Below are 21,106 nucleotides of genomic sequence, written 5' to 3'. Positions count from 1 at the left end.
AACAGATACAAATTAATTAAACAAATGTTTGTTTATTGTGATATTTTCTTGATTATAAATAAACAGGAATGTCCACTCTTGAAAGGGTTTGAGTCAGTGGCTCTCAAAAGTGTATAAATAGTAATTCTGGGTACCCATGCATATTTTAAGGCGAACTTGTCCGACAATATATAGTAGTTTTATATTTTTATTTTTATTTTTAAAGTCTGACTTTGACAAGAGATAGGATTTATTTGTGGGTTATATTATTAACGTTAGATAAAGAGTAATTAATAATCTCTAAAGCTATTAATTATAGCTGGGTTAATAGGAGCAATGGTTAAGGCTATATGACGACTTTCTTACTGCTTACTTACTAGTTCAGAAACTTACTAGTTTCTTACTAGCTGCAAGATTTAATCCTGCTAGGGCTTATTTGTCAAATTGTGTTTGTGAGTAATAGTCACTAAAAATCCAAGAAGTGGACGTAACTGAACCCTATATTTTCTAAAATATAATTAAAAAAACATATTACACTTGATCGAGCTATTTTAAAATTAAGAGGAAAATTGTTTTATTGAATGTGCAAAGCTATTCAAAATTATTATGTCATAATTTGCTTTTTTTCGTAGAAAGTATTCAAATGATACTGGGTAATATATAAGCAGGAAACAAAAAAAAACCTATGTTAAAGAATAAATTACAAAATATATGATAATATTTATGAATGTATGTAGATTTTAGTCACGTCAATCGCTTGCTTTTTGTAGTGACTATTGACCATAAACTTTAATTTGCCAACATGCCTCCGTGAGCGTAGAATCAGTGACTAGTTACAACATATAGAAATAATTAAATTCAATAAAAATTTATTGAAAAATATATTGAATTCACAAAGTTGGTTTACGAATATGAAGTTGTCGAAGCCTATTGATCTTTTTCATATAACGAGAACATACTTTATATAAATCATTAATTAATTTTCAGTATAAAATCGTGATAAACCACAAAATTTATGTTTAATTTTAGAAAACAGAATAAATTGCTGGTGTTTGAAACTTGTTTATTAAGAAACTCACAAATTTTAAGGAAATCATTGAATTTTTGCAGTTTCTGACAGAAATCATAATATTTTAAGGTCAAAAAAAGGCCATTTAATGTTTGTGAACACTATTGGTTTGCAACTTAATGATAATTTAATAAATGCCCCAATGGTACACTTCAATATTTCCATTCCAAGATACCTGTATCAATTTAATTTACCTAACAAAATTATTTCAGCTAAATTATTTGAGTTTTTAATAATAACTTTTGCGTATATTAATATTTTGGTTTGGGTTCTGTGTATTTAGGCTGGTTAGTAAAAGGGACGATAAAAGGTTTAAAGAAATTAATGGTAACTAAGAGTGGCTAAAGCATTTAATTATAGCCCGGTTAGCTGCAATGGTTAAGGCGACAGGATGCTTTCCGTACTGCTAGCGGCAGGATTAAATCCTGAAAAGTCCAAGAAATTAACGCAACCGAAACCAATAGATACGAAAATGTAATTAAAATGCTATATTATATTTCCGGGAAATGTATTAAAATTAAATGGGTAATTGCTTTATTCAATGTGCAAATCTATTAAAAAAAATTAAACTTAATTTGGCTTTCTTTCGCAAAAATTATTCAAATGATACTGAGTAATATATAGGTAAAAAATAAAAAAATTTGTTACATGACATATTGCAAAAAATAGGATAAAATGTGTATGTATATTTTAGGCACGTGAATCTCGATTTTTTAATGACTATTCACCACAAATTTAAATTTGTAAACATGCCTTAATGGGATTTGTATCCGAGATTAGTATAGCGGCAGTGACTACCAAACCAGCAATAGTTAAAGACGAAATATAGGAATAACTAAATATTGCAACAGCTTATTGAAATTTGGGAAAATATGATGAATTCAAAAAGTTCTTTTATGAATATGAAGTTGTTAAAGCCTTAGTGCTCTTTTTATATAGCGGAAACGAATAAAGTTCATATTTAATTTTAGAATACTCAATAAAATACTGATGTTTAAAACATATTATCATCATATTAAATTGTATTTCAAAAGACAGTACTGAAAATTAACTTTTAATAAAAATATGTTTATCTTGAAGCTTTTAAATTTTAAGGATTTTTATATATTTATTGCCGCTTTTGAATGAAATCTTAATATTTTAAGGTCAATATGATCATTCAAAGATTTTGACATTTTCAGTTTATTTAATTACTATTTAACTTGCCCCAATGATGCGTAGTACAGAGATTAATTCGTCGCGGGCGGTGTACAAAATTAATCTATTTTAACATTTAACCCATTGAGTCAGGCGGAGGAACAAAATAAAACAACGTCATTTAAACTTGTCAATTTTATATATTCACAATTTCGTTCCATCGACTAATAACTGTAACACACTGTACATTTAAAAATAAACTTAAAATTTACATTACATTCGTATGTACATTGTTTAGCAGTGATATTACAAAAACTGCATTTGCAGCCCGTATCACAATAAGTCTTAAGGGAGACTACCCAAAGTTTGTTATAACAAGCGTTCAACAATTAACAACCTGTTTATCATCACAAACTGGGGCGGGTACACTGTCGATAATTTGCCACCAAAGTACTCGTTGAATAATTGATTTGTTTTAGAAACATTCAACCTAAACATTGAGCAATGAGTAACGGTGAAACATTTCCAGTAATTTTCCTTTCCTGAACAGAAACAATAACATATTTGATATGTACGAATGAGTTTAGAGCAAGCACGAGACGAGACGGAGAACGAATTAAAACCATGATAATATTTCCTGTAAAATATTTCTAAAACAAATGAATCAAATAAATAATTAAAAGGGCAAAATAAATTACTAAAAACTATGAGAGAATATCGGGATTAAGCCTTAAAAGGAACCTACTTAATATAAAAGATTACCTTTTGTATATATACAAAATGGATAGAATTAATCCCTACACTCTGTATATGTTGTCATTCAAACCGCTTATAACGAACACATGGATGAACGATTATATAAATCATAAAGTTGTTTTGCGATAATTAATTTTGTTGTTGTTAATCCATTTGTTCGTCATTTTAACGTGTTTGTTTGAGGGTAAAAAATTATATGAAATAAAACATAAAATTACAAATACATTTTTGATATCAGGCCTTTAAATATAACAAACTAGATTTTTGTTAATATATAACAATAAATAATAATGTGCAAATATACACGTCAGATGTTTATAATGTAACATTAAATTATATTTCCAACAAGAAACAAAGCATATTATTTTTGATAATAAAGATAATATACTTTGTTATACGGAAAAGATGCGTATGCTGAAATTGAACCAATCGAAATTTATTTGAGGAAGCTTTTTATATTACATATTTACAATGGGTTTGGTGTATCGATTGGGCTGAAACAAATCTGACTTATTTTAAAAAATATTGCCCGTTCTTTCGAGTATATTTAATCGATTTGGGTGATATTGTGATTGCACGATGAAATATTTGTCGTGTTTATGGTAGAACGGGACAGGATGCCGTAGATAGATTCCGGATAATGCGTATTTACAGGTATTATTTACAGCAATGTTCATTCAGTGTTCTGAGCAAGACTTTGCTTAATGTTTGTTGTGAATTAAGTAAAGTTTCTATATTGAATTTGTACTAAATTTGCAGTTTACTTGAGCAACTTAGATTGCCAACTGTGTCGTACGTTGGCAAAAGTGAGGTCGCGAGCGTGACGGGTGATAATAACAACCGACGCGTCATCGATAATTGGCAAGCTAAGTTGAACACTTACATGAATGAAAACTGCCACATCCGTTTATATCCAAAACTTCTGGAATACTGCGGCGGTATAAGGAACCGATTTACGGAATAAACGAAACTATATACAAATCCAAAGGTTCTGGAGAAATTTACATCACATATTTATATAGGCGGCACGTCAATTTCGGGGGCCGCAAACAGTGGCTCTCACATATGCGCCAGGGGCGCCAGAGGTCCCGGTCCCATGGGATCCGGCGACGAGTTGTACTGATGATGTTGTATGTGCTGGGAACCATCGGTGGGCAAGTACATGCTGATCATTTGACGTAAATCACCTTGTTGCTGTCCGGTCGCGTATTCCCGTTTCATACCGCCGGGTGTAGGCGTGTGCAGGCCAGAACTTGGCGATACCGGTTCGGATTTTATGCTGGATCCCGATGGACTGTGTGACGATCCGGCTTGTTGCATCCCGTATGGCGAACCTTGAGGGATGGCGGTGGTGCCGTAAGCCCCATAACCGCCGTTCATGTAGGCCTGGTGTTGCATTTGGCTCATGTCGTAACGAGCGTAATTTGCACCACCGTATTGCTGTTGATAAGCACTGGGATCGTGCATCATGTACCCGTTGGGCATATATCCGTTCGGCATTTGATACATATCGCGCGCGGTCACTTGTTGAACCGCCGAAGCCGCCGTTCTACCAGCATCACTAGTCGGTAACAAACTCGGAGTACCCAACGGATATTTGTCCTTCTTCAACAGCGTTTTTGTTTTACGTCTCGGCCTGTATTTATAATCCGGATGCTCCTTCATATGTACCGCCCGCAGTCTTTTCGCTTCGTCAATAAACGGTCTCTTTTCCGATTCACTCAACAACTTCCACTCGGCACCGAGCCTCTTCGATATCTCCGAATTATGCATCTTCGGATTCTCCTGAGCCATCTTCCTCCGTTGTCCCCTGGACCAAACCATGAAAGCGTTCATCGGTCTCTTAACCCGCTCTATATTTTGCGCCTTACTGGTGTTGTTATTATTAGCCGCCTGGTTATGTTGCGACGGCGGTTGTTGGTGATGATTCTGTTGCTGATGGTGCAACTGAGGCACCTGGGTTTGGTGATGGATCTGATGCGGATGCTGAGACAACTGGTGCATGGGAGCTTGGCCCAGAGAACCGAGCGAACCGTAACTCTGTATACTGTGATGGGGTGGCATAGTCGCGTGCAGACTACCTCCTTTGAGGTCCGATTCCATCGTTAACATCTCCTCTTGTTGTGAAAACAGTTTGACAGATTCACTTAAACACTTAACACTTAACGACCACTCGCAAGTTCGCGTTCCGAACTGGTACTGTGTTATGTTTGAGAACAAACCGGCCCAGTTTGTGTTTCGAGGGGGCCCCACCACTCTACCTGTCTGACAGCAACGCCTGCCATGTTTCCGACCGGCCAATGGTACGGCGCGTCGACCGCCCGGCTCCGCCCCTCTCCCTTTCCCCTCCAGCCGTTGGACGGGCAGCGCCGCGGCGTGCGCGCGACCAACAGTTTACTAATTATTTGGCCGATTACTAATTATACCTAGCGGGTATTTTTACGGCATGTCGTTGTACGTAGCAATAATAATTAATTAATATAAGCGCATCATTTTGTGCTTAAAAATCTCTAATTAATGAGCTGCTCCTTACGTCGTGAAATGTTGCTAGGAATTCGAGCAAAAATCGCTACGGCTATATTTCGACAAGATTACACCGAAGTTGCATTAAGACGCCTTAAAGTCAGCCCTTTCATCAATCGATAATTTCCAAGGGTATTTATACAATTTCGACCGGCTTTCTAACTGAATTTCAACATTATCAAGAATGTCTTTTAATCTTTTATTACATTTTTTTAATTCATTTCAAAATTATTTCACATTATTTAGTCCGATAGAAAAAAATAGGCCTGGCAAGCGTGTAATAGGCATTGTAAATCCAAACATTAAAAGGGATGATTTTAAAAAGACGCAGATGTGCAAATTTATTATAAATAATCTATTTAAAATAATTTCCTTCTCATTTTATTCTATTTAAAAAGGTATGTTGCTTTCTAACAAGTTCGAACATCTAACAGAATCAGCCTGCCAAAGTCGTCCGGTTGTCAAATGTCTGCAAAAATTTTCAGATTTTTAATTATAGTAACTACAGGTTATAAATCACAAAATACAGAAATTCCTTTTTAGCAACTAAGTTGCTGCGATTTTTATTGAAAATATGTATTTTTAGCGTGCTGCAGCCGCATTGCATATTAGTATGGATACCGAAAAGAGACCGTCCTTATACAAAGGGGACGACGAACTGAGATAAATTTGATGTTAGCTTTATCAGATATTAAATATATGAAAAGTATGAAAACAGTGAGTAGTGTTATTAATATAAACAGAGGAAAATATTAATCCTTTGAAATGAGCATCCTTTCGTAGAGAAGGTTGGGTAATATAGGATTTAAATGGTGTAAATATAACCTACGAAGAGATAGAATGGAGCAGACAATAAAATCAAAGAAAACATTTTGTTTCAATATTTGTATTCAGAAGAAATCTTTGACAAATGATGGAATTGTCAACAAATGTTAGATAACAGCTTAGTTATTCGCTTTAATGAAATTTTCTGTATCTTTTTCTTTTCCTTTTTCCCTTTTCCATTTTCTTCTATCTTGCCTTGAGATGAGACTGAAGATAACTGTAGGAAATCTTATTGTAGAGTGTGAAAGATTTATCTATACACACACAAATATGTATGTAATTGTTCAGAATATGCATGAGGATTTGGTTAAAATTGAACTAATGAGAAATACAGTGATACCCAAATGGCTTTACAAGAAAACACTGTACCGAAGGAAATAAGAACTAAGCGTAAAAGGTAAATATGCTCCCTAATGAAAGTAAGACATATTAATTGGATATATAATTGTTAATTAGGCGGATTACGCCTCTAGGGTATACCACTAGATAAAAACGCGCCTGGAGCTCGAACTCGTAGGTGTTATGTAAAAGAAAATAATTTAAATATATTAAAACACAACTTTAACTTCCAAACTATTATAACAGTCTAATTAATTGTAGTTTTAAGTCTGTTGATAATATATGCTTCAGATGAACTGTAATGTTAAAATAATTTATATTTTATAATAGTATTTTTTAAATTAATGATATAATTTTTAATTCAAAATAGTCTAATTATAATTATAGTCAAAATGAACTAAGACTCAGATTTGATGCGGCAACATTGCCACGTTTTGACGTCATCAATTTAGATCACGTAATTGCGCTGCTGTTTTGAATAGACTATGTATTTTATTTGGTAAGTGAAATTATCTCATTGAATCTCTAAAGCTGTTCATTAATATTCGGATTGGTTGATGTAATGGTCAAGAGAATATAATACTTTTCCTATTGTTGTGATAGTCACAGGACCTTATCCTGGTAGGGCAGGATTTTAAAGTTATGTTTGTTAATGATAGCTACTGTAACAGCAGTGTATCTGAAACCTCTAAATTCTAATTATGCGAAATTGAAATGAAATGAAATTATTTGCTATAGCTTTAGTAAAATTAAATTGATAATATTTTATTGAATATGCAAAACTAGTCAATATTTTTAAGAAGTAATTTGGTTTTCATTCGTATAAAATATTCAAATAATACTAGGTAATATATAAATAAAAAAAAATCCCTGTTACATAATAATTTTCAATATATAGGATATTATTTATACACGCATATAGATTTTAGTGACATCATTTTCTTGATTTTTAGTGACATTTGCAACCATGTCTCATGCTTGCGTGGAAAATATAGAAATAATTAAATACAGTAATACTTTATTGAAGTTTGGAAGAAAATGTGTAATGCAAAAAGTTCGTTTAGAAATATGAAATTGTCAAAACTTTAATGCTTTTTTATATACCGAAAACTATTTGTATAAATCATGAACTAATTGTCAGTATAAAATTATCATAAATCACAAAATGTGTTGTGTTTCAATAAAGAGTAAATTGGTCGTGTTTAAAACACGTTAATTTCATATTATGTTGTTTTTCAAAGTAGTGAAAAACTTTCGATTAGCATATTCTTACTTCAAAACTTTTATTTTTCAATTTTTGCAGTTTCTGAATGAAATTTTAATATTTTTGTATTAATAATGGCCATTCACAGTCTTGGTGAATACCTTTCGTTTTCAAATTTATAACACTAGGCTACCCGAGACAACATTGTGTCCGGTAGCTTGCAGAATTAAATCTTTTTGTTTTTTTTTGTTTTGGTTAAAATAAAATAACGCCTTCTGAACATTTTGCGATAATTTGACTAAAAACTGTAAAACACTGTATAATTAACAATAAATTTAAACTGGAAATTATAAGCCTATATAGATATTTTAGCAGAGCTAATACAGATACTGCATTTAGAGGTCGTACCACAATAAGTCTTAAGGAGACTTACACTTCGCATGTGTTGATTTGCTTGCAGTAACCAATAATATGAATAAGGCCACCGTAACTCAAAAAAACAAATAAATAGATTAACAATTAAATAAAAAAGAATGAAATAGTCTTGAATGTTAACAAAAATTTGTTTTGCAATAACTGATTTTGTTCTTAACATTTTTATTCGTTATTGTAATGTGTTAGCTTGTGGGCAAAAAAGTATATGAAATAAAACATAAAATGTCAAACACATTTTTAATATCAGGCCTTTAGATATAAAACAATAGATATCTTTTAATATATAACTAACATATTGTTTAAATGTGCACGTCAGGGGTTTATAATGTAACCTTGGAATTATATTTCCAACAAGAAACTAAAGCGTAATATTTTTGATAATGAAGATAATAAACTTTGTTTAGCGAAAATGTAAATGACGAATAAAATATTTGTCGTTTTGATGATAGAACCGATGTGTTTACAGTTGACACTGACGGATAATACGTGTTTAGAAGTAATATTTACACAGCAGTATGCAGCAGTATATGTTTATGTCCAAAACTTCTTTAATACTGCAGGGATACGTGAATTTGAGCTGTACCAAACAGTGAGTCTCTCTGAGTGATACAGGCCAGAACTAGACAACTTCAATTCGGATTTTGTATTGCATCCTGACGAAACTGACTCTGCCATTCTGTATGGCGAATCTTTCCGTGAAGCGGTGGTGCCATAAATGCGGACTTCTTGTGTATGTCTGATTTGTTGTATAACGTTGTAACAGGTTAATTGAAAAGTCCCCGGCCTACCATAGTAAAATAAATTTTTTTGGCAAAATTAGTAATTTTTAATCAACATAATACCCTTCAAGGGTGATACTCTGATTACAGCGATCCTCCAACTTCTCGACACCATTTTTGTAGCATGATTTGTTCTTTGCTTCAAAATAGGCCCCAATTTCGGCGATCACCTCTTCACTCGACGAAAATTTCTTCCCAGCGAGCATTCTTTTGAGATCTGAAAACAGGAAATAGTTGCTGGGGGCCAGATATGGAGAATAAGGTGGATGAGGAAACAATTCGAAGCCCAATTGATGGATTTTTGCCATCGATTTCGTTGTTTTTGGTCAAATGTGAGCTCGCACAGTACCTACTTTGCAAAGAGCTTTCTTATACCCAAATATTCGTAAATGATATGATGTACACTTTCAGTTGATATCTTTAGAGTGTCTACTATTTCATTCAATTTAAATTTACGGTCATTCAAAATCATTTTGTGAATTTTTTAAATGTTTTTGTCGATAACAACCTCTTTTGGGCGTCCACTGCGCTCACCTTTTTCGGTATTCATTTCACCACGTCTAAACTTGTGCTATTATTCACAAAGTAATGATCCGCCAGCTGTCAAATTAATACACGCATCTTTTGAGGTTTCGGGCTAATTAAAAAACATATGGATTTAATTTTATTAGCGCCATCTATGTGTCTGTCAAGTAACTCCAAAACAACTAACTTATAGCCGAGTTGTCGGATGCAATGGTTAAGGCGACATGACGTTTTCTTTACTGTTACTCGCAGGATTTTATCCTGCTATGGCATGGTTCTGAAATTGTGCTTGTGAAAAATAGTCACTAAAAATCCAAGTTACTGAGTAAAAAAATAATTGGATAATTATATTACAGAATGTGCAAAACTACTCAATATATTTATAATATAATTTAGCTCTCTTTTGTAGAAGATATTCAAATAATACTGGGTAATATATAATATATTAATAATAAACAAGCCACCTTATTAATTGATAAGTTACGAAATATATGATAATATATAATACATGTTATAGATTTTAGTATTTCTTTTGGATTTTGACTATTGCAAACATAACTCAAATTACTAACCTAAACTAAAACTAACTTAAATTTGCAAACATAACTCCATGGAATTTGAATCCACAACTAGTACACACCAAGGCATCAATATTTAATTGTTAAGTTTTGAACAATACGTTGAATTTATAAAGTTCGTTTACGCATTAAATATGAAGTTGTGGTATAAATCATATTTTATATAAGGAACTATTTAATTATCAGTATGAAATCATAATGGATATATATATATATATATATATATATATATATATATATATATATATATTCGTGTGTAAGTGAATTGAGTATATAATACAATGGCGATTGTCTGAATGCGTTTTGTTAGATAGATTATATTAAGATATATACAAGAGTTTTTTGAGTACTAAAATACGTTTTATAGTAATTGTAGTGTTCCTTATGTAACTATACTTAAACCACCTATATGAAGTTATTATCGAATTAGGCGAGATAGAATTCACATAATGTAAAGTATAATATTATAAAGATCATTGTTATTGATATTAAAATTCGAAGGGATCATTATAGCGGTCTTCATTTTTAGATGTTGCTGCTAAAATGTCGGTGACTTTCTAATTTCTGCTTGGTCAAACAAATCAAGAAATGTCAAATCATTTTATGTTATTTCCGCTTTATTATCCTTTTTTTTACATTTTAGATTCTCGCTTTTACCAACTAGAGTTTATCTGGATTGGACCTAATATTTAATGTGGCCTTCAAACGGCTATATTAAGGTAAGAAATTATCCGGTTTTACCCTGTCTGGTTACTGACGGACTTAGATCATTCTCCTTGTCAGATTATGCACCCTCACCGCTTGGACATCACAAATATAAACAATCATAAATGTAAATTTTGCATCAACGCCCCAGCAATACCGAACGAACTAGCAACTATCGCAACAGTAAGAGGACCTAATCAGAGTAGGTGCCTGATTTACACTGTGGAACTTCCAACTAGTGAGGACGCAATGACCTACACTGATGGCACTGCGGCCATCTCAATAATGAAAAGTCTCCGTCCGGACACATAGATGGCCTTACTAGAATTGATTCCATATATTTTTTAGTTTGCCCTGACCCTCAAAAGATGCCTGTATAAATTTGACAGCTGTCAGATCATTAGTTTGTGAATTATAACATTTTGAGTAAAGCAACTTTTGTTATTGTGAAAAAAATGGATTTCACGTGTCGATAAAATTTTTATTATTGCTTTTTGAAGGGAAAAATACAGTTCAAGCAAAAGTTTGGCTTGAGATCGAGCTTCCGGACTCTGCCCCAGGCAAATTAACCATCAAGAATTGGTATGCTAAGTTTAGAAGTGGTGAAATCAGCATCGAGGAAGGTGAACGCAGTGGACGCCCAAAAAATGTTGAAAATGATGACGAAAGTCCGTGGGCTTCGAATTACCTCCTCATCTACCGTATTCTCCAGATGTAACCTCCAACGACTATTTCCTATTCTCAGTTCTCAAAAGAATGCTCGCTGAGAAGAAAATTTCGTCGAATGATGGTCGCCGAAACTGAGGTATATTTTGAAGCAAAGGACAAATGATACTACAAGAATGGCAGTGAAAAGTTGTAGGGTCGCTATAATCAGTGTGTCACTTTTGAAGTGAATTATGTTGAATAAAAGAAACTAATATTGCAAAAAACTATTTAGTGTTTTACTATGGTAGGCCGGGGATTTTTCAATTTATCTGTTATTTTCTGACGCAAAACCGTTACATTCCAAGCCGAATGTCATCTGAATAAAATCGAAAAGTGGTTAGAAATGAAGAATAGAGGTACTTACTCACTACTCACATACTTTGAGAAGAGAAACATGCAAACTACTTGGGCGTTGACTTGAAGTGTAGATCAACTTGACTGAAATATATCTGGTTTAAGCGTAAACAAGAACGACAGCAGGTTCGGTAAGGTAAATTGGTAATTGATGGTGCTATACAAATTTATCATCAAGGTAATCTGGACATACGGCGTTCAATTATGGGGAAAAACAAGCAACAATATAGAGGTGATGGATATATTGCAGAAAGAAATATGCTCAATATTTAGCAGAGGATGAACAACAGTTATCTGGATCCCAATGAGCAAGCAGTAAAGCAGGAAGTAATACAAAAATATAAAGTGTTGGGGCAGACTTGTGCAACATACAAAAGAGCTGACGTAGAAGTACAACAGCACGTGAGACTTAAGGGATGCGACATTTCCATTCTCATTAAATTTATTAATGTTGACTAATAAAAGTTATTTACATTTACATGTTCTATTAGACAACCATGGGATTTGATATTCCAAAGAATATACAAAGTGTTTTTATATTAAGCTCTTAAAAGATTATTAAATAAGACTGTTTGCACAGCTGAAAAGTCTCTGTAATTTTCTTCTGCATTTTATTTAATTACATCGATAATATTTTCATATTTTTAATTGTAATTAATTTACCTAATATCGATTTAAAATAAAATTACTTAGGTTTCCAGGATAATTACTTTGTGTGGCATTTTTTTTTTGGTTCAACAATATTACAACAACGATTTTTTGTAATATTCTGCCGGCTGAACAAGAAAACTCTTTCTTTAATGTAATACATTTTATTTTTTGTAACTCGTACCATTTTAAAGTTATCATAAATGAAAATACTACGAGCAACTAGAGATTATATAACAATTCTAAATCATATTTATTTATTAATATTATTAATTTTTTCATAAAATAGTAATATATATTTATAAATAAACATTGAATCGTAATAGCTAAGGTTTAAATGGTTAATAGAAAAAATGACCCACATATTCTGAAAGAAAATGACGAAACCTTAGGTATTCCTCCCGTGATCAGGAGAATCCTCTTTCATTACAAACCAGTAGCAATATGCTAACATTTTGGTATTCCAACTTTTTTGATAACGCTCTTCCATCTCTTTTACATCCCGGTGAAAGCTTTTACCTTGTTTGCCACTCACCATTCCAACATTCCAACATAAAAAAAATCAATTAAAAAATTGAAATGGCAATGCAAAGAATGCGTTTTGAAGATATTCTGAACCCCATCATTATAATATTTTGTAACAAGTTAATCACTAAAAATTTGTGGGCTAACAAAAATTACCTCTTTTAATTTAGCAATACTTGATTCAACTTTTTAAAGATTTTTCAATCAATTCAACAATATTTAAGAGAAAGTTTCTAAATTCTAAAATCCTTTAACATTTTTATCCATGGCCATTTTACCAAATTTTATATGTAATCATGGAGGAATCACTCTTTCTTGTGTAATAATTTAATACATAGTTAGCTCTCTTTGACTAATCTTTAACTTCATATTGATTTTTGGTGTATCTACTATCCCACAAACTTTGCAAACAATTTGGAAACAACTCTTAACTCAGCACAAACTTTCCAGTTTTACTCTTTGTAGTAGGTTAAGTTTAAAATTAGATTCATGTATTTATTATCGACATTAAGATAACTGATAGGTGAACCTGGATAACATCGTAGAAGATATCCGGTCTAACCCAGCTTGGTTACTGGCGTGACTAAGGTCTGTTCCTTGCCACATACTTAGATAAAAGCGAGCGTCGCTTGGAAACTCTTGATTGACTGATAAAATGTCTACAATCAAATAAAAGACAATAATGAGTTTCCAAGTGACGCTCGCTTTTATTTTACGCTGGTTGAGTCTCGGCAGACCTGTCATTTAAATAGAAAACTACAATTTTGTCTCGTTGTCGGCATGTCACCCCGACAAACTCACGTGATCGACGGCGATGGTGATGACTTCACGTGCCTATAAGCACGAAAATACGTTGAAATGCTGCCACGTTCTGCTCTGTTACGATAAATGACAGTGCGCATTCGCTGATGGATTCCTGGCGACGGATTATCAGGATACGCATGAGGAATTATTATAATTATAAATTTTAAAATGCTCAGTTACGCACCCACAAATTTTTTTGATAAATTATGGAATGTTATAAGTCGAATTCTTAGATGAAAATAAATCGCAAAGGACCCATATTATAAGAAAAATCTTAACATATATGTATAGGCCATAGTTCATCTTTCTTGAGTCAAATATCTCCACATAAACAGTACGTAGTCATTTTATGCATATTGATAGTTTGGTATTGCCGATGTAAATAACGATAAACCACAAAGGGTGTATTTGATTTTTAAATAAGGAATAAATCGCAGGTATTTAACACATTCGCTGCACGTCTCAGAGCCTGCATTCGGAACGTCCTGGATACAGTATCGCATTTTTTGTTTACAACAAGTTTACACAACTCATTTTACAACTTAATGAAAATTTAGTAATTGACCTATAACATTGTGTTAAAGGAAATTCGTTCATTGCGATTTCCTTACTCTCAAAATAAATTTCTTTTATCATTTATAAAAATAACTGAGCCAGGCAAAGGAAGAAAATAAAACAACGTTTACTAAACTTAACTGTTTAATATATTAATACTTTCTATACATCTGTTAAAAAATGTAAAACACTGTACAATTAACAATAAACTTAGCAGTGATATGAAAAGAATTGAATTTACTCGCAGTATCATAATAAGTTCTAAGGGAGATTTACTCTCCGTATGTGATGATTTGCTTAGTTTTAGCTACAATTTGAAGAACGCCGCTGATATTTAAACAAATTGACAAATAGATTAACGATTAAATACATTAAAACATTATAGCCTTGAATGCTAATGAAAATTTCTTCTTAAAATCTTTGTTAGAGGATAAAATTATATACAAATAAAACTAAGCAAAAAAAATTAAGCACACATTTTTATCATATTGTTGCAAAAACGTAAATGAACAATAACATATTTGTTGTTTCAAGGTACAAGTGATATACAGCAGTATTCATTCGGTGTTAAGTTAAACAGCTACATGAACGAATACTGCGATATCTGTTTGTATCCATATTTGTATTTGTATCTGTATCCAGTATGTGTCAATTTTAGCAGCTGCAAGCAGTGACACTCACATGTGCGCTACGGGCATCAGTGGTTCCGTTAGAACGGAATATCTATAGATTGCAATCTGCCGACAGGTAAATATATCCTAATCATATCGTTTATTTCTAAATCTTGCTTTAATGTGACGTCAGCTGACGAACTAATCCAGTCTTCTTCGGGTTCTGTGTTGTGTCCTGACGAATCTGACGAAATCATGCCGTGTGAGGTGCCGGCCTGTTGTAAACCAACGTTTTGATACTTTTGCGGTAAACTTTTATCTAACAGCATCTTGTTCATGTCATAACGAGAGTAATTTTCACCGCAGTATTGCTGACAAAAAACGCTGGGAAAGTGTATCATGTTAGAAGAAAGTTGAACGGCCGAGGCCGCCATTCTACCAGCATCACTCTCTGGCAACAACCTCGGAGTTCCTGGTTGATAATTCACTTGTCGGAGATATGTTGCCTGTTGTCGCTTCGGTTTGTATTTATACTTGAGATTTTCCGTCAAATGTACCTGCCGCAATCGTTCTGCTTCCTGCAGATAGGGTCCTTTTTCTAAGTCACTTAACCTTCTCCACTCAGCGCCGAGCCATTTCGATATTTCCGAATTGTGCATCTGTGGATATATCTCTAACATCTTCCTTCGTTGTCCCTGGGACCATATCATGAAAACGTTTAGCGGTTTTTTAACACGCTCTAAATTTGTGTAATTTGGGACCAGATTCTGTGCCTGGTCATAATTATTCTGAGACAGCTGGTGCATAGGTGCTTGACCCAGAGAACCAATCGAACAGTTTATCGGGCCGTTCGTATAAGGAGGCCTATTATTGGCACTAACTCGTTCGTAGTTCGATTCCATGGATAACAGTTTACTAAAATTCACTAGAACACTTAATACCACTCACTAATTTACCATCCCAACTAATACTGAATGCTAAACTCTTATCCAGGCACTATATATAATTACATTATAGGAAAGGTATAAAATAATATTGACCATTAACATTTAATTGGTGTGAAAAGGGGAGCAATTAAAATAATAATTAAAGTTATAAGAGCGTGATATAAAGTAATTATAAACCAATTATAATATAATATATAATATGAAATGACAGAAAATAATAAAATAATATATCACGAAACATATTTCAATTCTATATTTAAATAAATTAAAGTTGTATATATATATATATATATATATATATATATATATATATAAATATATCTTTTCTCACATGTTTACTAGTATGTTTCGTTGAAAATACACTATGACCCCTATCCAACACAATATTTGTTGGATAACTGGCAACCCGATCGATATTTATATTAGGACGTGTATTTGATCTTTGAATTTTTTTATATATTTTTTAATATACGAAAATGATAATTGTTTATTGAATCATAATTTATTGCATTCGTTCATGGATTCCTGTCGACATCTTATTAGAATACGCATGAGATATTATTATAAGTATAAATTTTAAAATGTTCAATTACACCCAAACAAACTAGACTACACTAAACAACCATTAATGCATTATAAATTTTTATATTTGGTTTGCATTTTGTCTATTACTAAAACATAAAAACGAAATTACACTTCCATAATTCTCTATTTTACCTTTATAGTTTCCTTTATATTTACGATATTTGTTGGATAACTATCAACCAGACCGATATTTATATTAAGCCGCGTATTTGATCTCAATTTAAATTGTTCTTAAATATAATTCAAACAACTTAAATTAACGAGGATGGTTATATTTAATGTTTTTATATATGAAAATGATAATTGTTTATTGAAACATAATTTACTGCATTTGTTCATGGATTCCTGGCGACGGAGCCAAGCAATGGAAGAAAATAAAACAACGTTTACAAAACTTATGTGTTTAATATATTAATACTCCCTATACATCTGTTAAAAATGTAAAACACTGTACAATTAACAATAAACTTAGCAGTGGTATGAAAAGAATTGAATTTACTGGCAGTATCATAATAAGTTTTAAGGGAGATTTACTCTCCGCATGTGATGATTTGCTTACTCTTACCTACAATTTGAAGAACGCCGCTGATATTTAAACAAATTGACAAATAGATTAACGATTAAATACATTAAAACATTATAGCCTTGAATGCTAATGAAAATTTCTTCTTAAAATCTTTGTTAGAGGATAAAATTATATACAAATAAAACTAAGCAAAAAAAATTAAGCACACATTTTTATCATATTGTTGCAAAAACGTAAATGAACAATAACATATTTGTTGTTTCAAGGTACAAGTGATATACAGCAGTATTCATTCGGTGTTAAGTTAAACAGCTACATGAACGAATACTGCGATATCTGTTTGTATCCAAGAGGTCTGCCATATTGCAAAGTATGTGTCAATTTTACAGCAGCAAGCAGTGACACTCACGTATGCGTTACGGGCATCAGCGGTTCCGTTAGAACGGAATGTCTATAGATTGCAATCTGCCGACAGGTAAATATATCCTAATCATTTCATTTATATCTAAATCCTGCTTTAATGTGACGTCAGCTGACGAACTAATCCAGTCTTCTTCAGGTTCTGTGTTATGTCCTGACGAATTTGACGGAATCATGCCGTGTGAGGTGCCGGCCTGTTGTAAACCAACGTTTTGATATTTCTGCGGTAAACTTTTATTTAACGGTATCTGGTTCATGTTATATCGAGAGTAATTTTCATCGCAGTATTGCTGATAAAAAACGCTGGGAAAGTGTATCATGTTAGAAGAGTGTTGAACGGCCGAAGCCGCCACTCTACCAGCATCACTCTCTGGCAACAAACTCGGAGTTCCTGGTTGATAATTCTCTTGTCCAAGATATGTTGGTTTTTGTCTTCTCGGTTTGTATTTATACTTGAAATTTTCCGTCAAATATACCTGCCGCAATCGTTCTGCCTCCTGCAGATATGGCCCCTTTTCTAAGTCACTTAATCTTCTCCACTCGGCGCCGAGCCATTTCGATACTTCCGAATTGTGCATCTGCGGATATATCTGTAAGATCTTCCTTCGTTGTCCCTTGGACCAAATCATGAACGCATTTAGCGGTCTCTTAACACGCTCTAAATTTGGGACCAGATTCTGTGCCTGGTAATAAATATTCTGAGAGAGCTGGTGCACAGATACTTGACCCAGAGAACCCATCGAAGAGTTTATCGGGCCACTCGAATAAGGAGGCCTATTATAGGCACTAACTCGTTCGCAGTTCGATTCCATGGATAACAATTTACTAAAATTCACTAGAACACTTAATACCACTCACTACTTTACCATCCCAACTAATACTGAATGCTAAACTCTTATTCAGGCACTATATATAATTAGATTATAGGAAAGGTATAAAATAATATTGACCAATTGACCATCAATATTTAATTGGTGTTATAAAACGATATAATCCCCAAAAAGGGGAGCAATTAAAATAATAAATAAAGTTATAAGAGCGTGATATAAAGTAATTATAAACCAATTATAATATAATATATAATATGAAATGACAGAAAATAATAAAATAATATATCTCAAAACATATTTCAATTCTATATATAAATAAATTAAAGTTGTATATATATATATATATATATATATATATATATATATATATATATATGTACTATATATAATTACATTATAGGAAAGGTATAAATTAATATTGACCATCAATATTTGATTGGTATGAAAAGGGGAGCAATTAAAATAATGTTTAAAGTTATAAGAGCGTGATATAAAGTAATTATAAACCAATTATAATATAATATATAATATGAAATGACAGAAAATAATAAAATAATATATCTCAAAACATATTTCAATTCTATATATAAATAAATTAAAGTTGTATATATATATATATATATATATATATATATATATGTACATATGTATATATATATATATATATATATATACATATATATATATATATATATATATATATATATATATATGTACTATATATAATTACATTATAGGAAAAGTATAAATTAATATTGACCATCAATATTTGATTGGTATGAAAAGGGGAGCAATTAAAATAATGTTTAAAGTTATAAGAGCGTGATATAAAGTAATTATAAACCAATTATAATATAATATATAATATGATATGACAGAACATAATAAAATAATATATCTCGAAGCATATTTCAATTCCATATTTAAATATAATCTAAACAGCTTCAATTAACGAGGATGATTACATTTAATGTTTTTATATATTTTTTAATATACGAAAATGATAATTGTTTATTGAAACATAATTTACTGCATTCGTTCATGGATTCCTAACGACATCTTATTAGAATACGCATGAGAAATTATTATGATTATAAATTTTAAAATGCTCAATTACACACACCCAAACATATTCATTATTCCAGACTACGTGCTTTGTAAATTATATTGCTATTCTTTTTTTGATAAAAACAGAAGGTACAAAAAGATTTCTCTGTACCCTTGGGAGAAAATTTTTCTCCAATATTTATAACAAAAGATCCACAAAGAATTTTGAAATAGATATATGTCTTTTAAATTATTATACTTGTGAACGTTTATTTGTGGTTTATTTTTACACTCTTTCATTTAATATAAGTAGGTTATATTAATGGGTTATAAACAAAGTTAAAGCTACTCCAGAATTTATCAATAATTATTATTTATTTTATTTTGGCGGTGCACATTTTATATCAGATATAATATAAAATAAAACTTAGGTCTATAAAGTAAACAAACAAAAATTGTTTTGTACAAGTTTCAAAGAATAAAAGTTCGTATATTTATATATACATGTGTACTAAACATTGTAAAATGGTTTACGCGCACCTGTATCTAGAATTTAGTTTCGTTGAAAATACATTATGACCCCTATCCAACACAATATTTGTTGGATAACTGGCAACTAGATCGATATTTATATTAAGCCGTGTATTTGATCTTAATTTAAATTGTTCTTAAATATAATCCAAAAAGCTTTATTTAACGAGGATGATTACATTTAATGTTTTTATATATTTTTTAGTATACGAAAATAAAAATTGATGATTGAAACATAATTTATTGCTTTCGTTCATGGATTCCTTGCGATATCTTATTAGAATACGCATGGGATATTATTATAAGTATAAATTTTAAAATGTTCAATTACACACAAACAAACTAGACTACACTAAACAACTATTAATGCATTATAAAATTTTATATTTGGTTTGCTTTTTGTCCACTACTAAGACATAAAAACGAAATTACACTTCCATAATTCTCTATTTTTCCTTTATGGATGGTTATATTTAATGTTTTTATATATGAAAATGATAATTGTTTATTGAAACATAATTTACTGCATTTGTTCATGGATTCCTGGCGACGGAGCCAAGCAATGGAAGAAAATAAAACAACGTTTACAAAACTTATGTGTTTAATATATTAATACTCCCTATACATCTGTTAAAAATGTAAAACACTGTACAATTAACAATAAACTTAGCAGTGGTATGAAAAGAATTGAATTTACTGGCAGTATCATAATAAGTTTTAAGGGAGATTTACTCTCCGCATGTGATGATTTGCTTACTCTTACCTACAATTTGAAGAACGCCGCTGATATTTAAACAAATTGACAAATAGATTAACGATTAAATACATTAAAACATTATAGCCTTGAATGCTAATGAAAATTTCTTCTTAAAATCTTTGTTAGAGGATAAAATTATATACAAATAAAACTAAGCAAAAAAAATTAAGCACACATTTTTATCATATTGTTGCAAAAACGTAAATGAACAATAACATATTTGTTGTTTCAAGGTACAAGTGATATACAGCAGTATTCATTCGGTGTTAAGTTAAACAGCTACATGAACGAATACTGCCATATCTGTTTGTATCCAAGAGGTCTGCCATATTGCAAAGTATGTGTCAATTTTACAGCAGCAAGCAGTGACACTCACGTATGCGTTACGGGCATCAGCGGTTCCG

At 31.8% G+C, this 21,106-nt stretch overlaps 3 protein-coding genes across 3 annotated transcripts; all 3 read right to left on the bottom strand.

Moving 5' to 3' along the window:
• Positions 1–2,384: 2,384 nt before the first annotated feature.
• On the bottom strand, positions 2,385–5,157 carry LOC143192695 (transcription factor Sox-2). Its single transcript, XM_076398187.1, has one exon. The coding sequence runs from the start codon at positions 5,051–5,053 to the stop codon at positions 4,001–4,003; it is 1,053 nt and encodes a 350-aa protein (XP_076254302.1). The 5' UTR covers positions 5,054–5,157; the 3' UTR covers positions 2,385–4,000.
• Positions 5,158–15,157: 10,000 nt separating this feature from the next.
• Positions 15,158–15,961, bottom strand: LOC143193702 (transcription factor sox-3-like). The gene has a single exon (XM_076400017.1). The coding sequence runs from the start codon at positions 15,959–15,961 to the stop codon at positions 15,158–15,160; it is 804 nt and encodes a 267-aa protein (XP_076256132.1).
• Positions 15,962–17,554: 1,593 nt separating this feature from the next.
• On the bottom strand, positions 17,555–18,349 carry LOC143193701 (transcription factor sox-3-like). Its single transcript, XM_076400016.1, has one exon. It carries the CDS (start codon positions 18,347–18,349, stop codon positions 17,555–17,557), a length of 795 nt encoding a protein of 264 aa, XP_076256131.1.
• Positions 18,350–21,106: the final 2,757 nt, after the last annotated feature.

This window comes from Rhynchophorus ferrugineus, unplaced genomic scaffold (assembly GCF_030347505.1).
Source record: "Rhynchophorus ferrugineus isolate W39M unplaced genomic scaffold, kcgeb_rfMv2 rfM3, whole genome shotgun sequence".
NCBI classification, from domain to species: domain Eukaryota; kingdom Metazoa; phylum Arthropoda; class Insecta; order Coleoptera; family Curculionidae; genus Rhynchophorus; species Rhynchophorus ferrugineus.
Note: the sequence above shows the minus strand (reverse complement) of the source record. Positions and strands in the feature narration are given on the sequence as shown.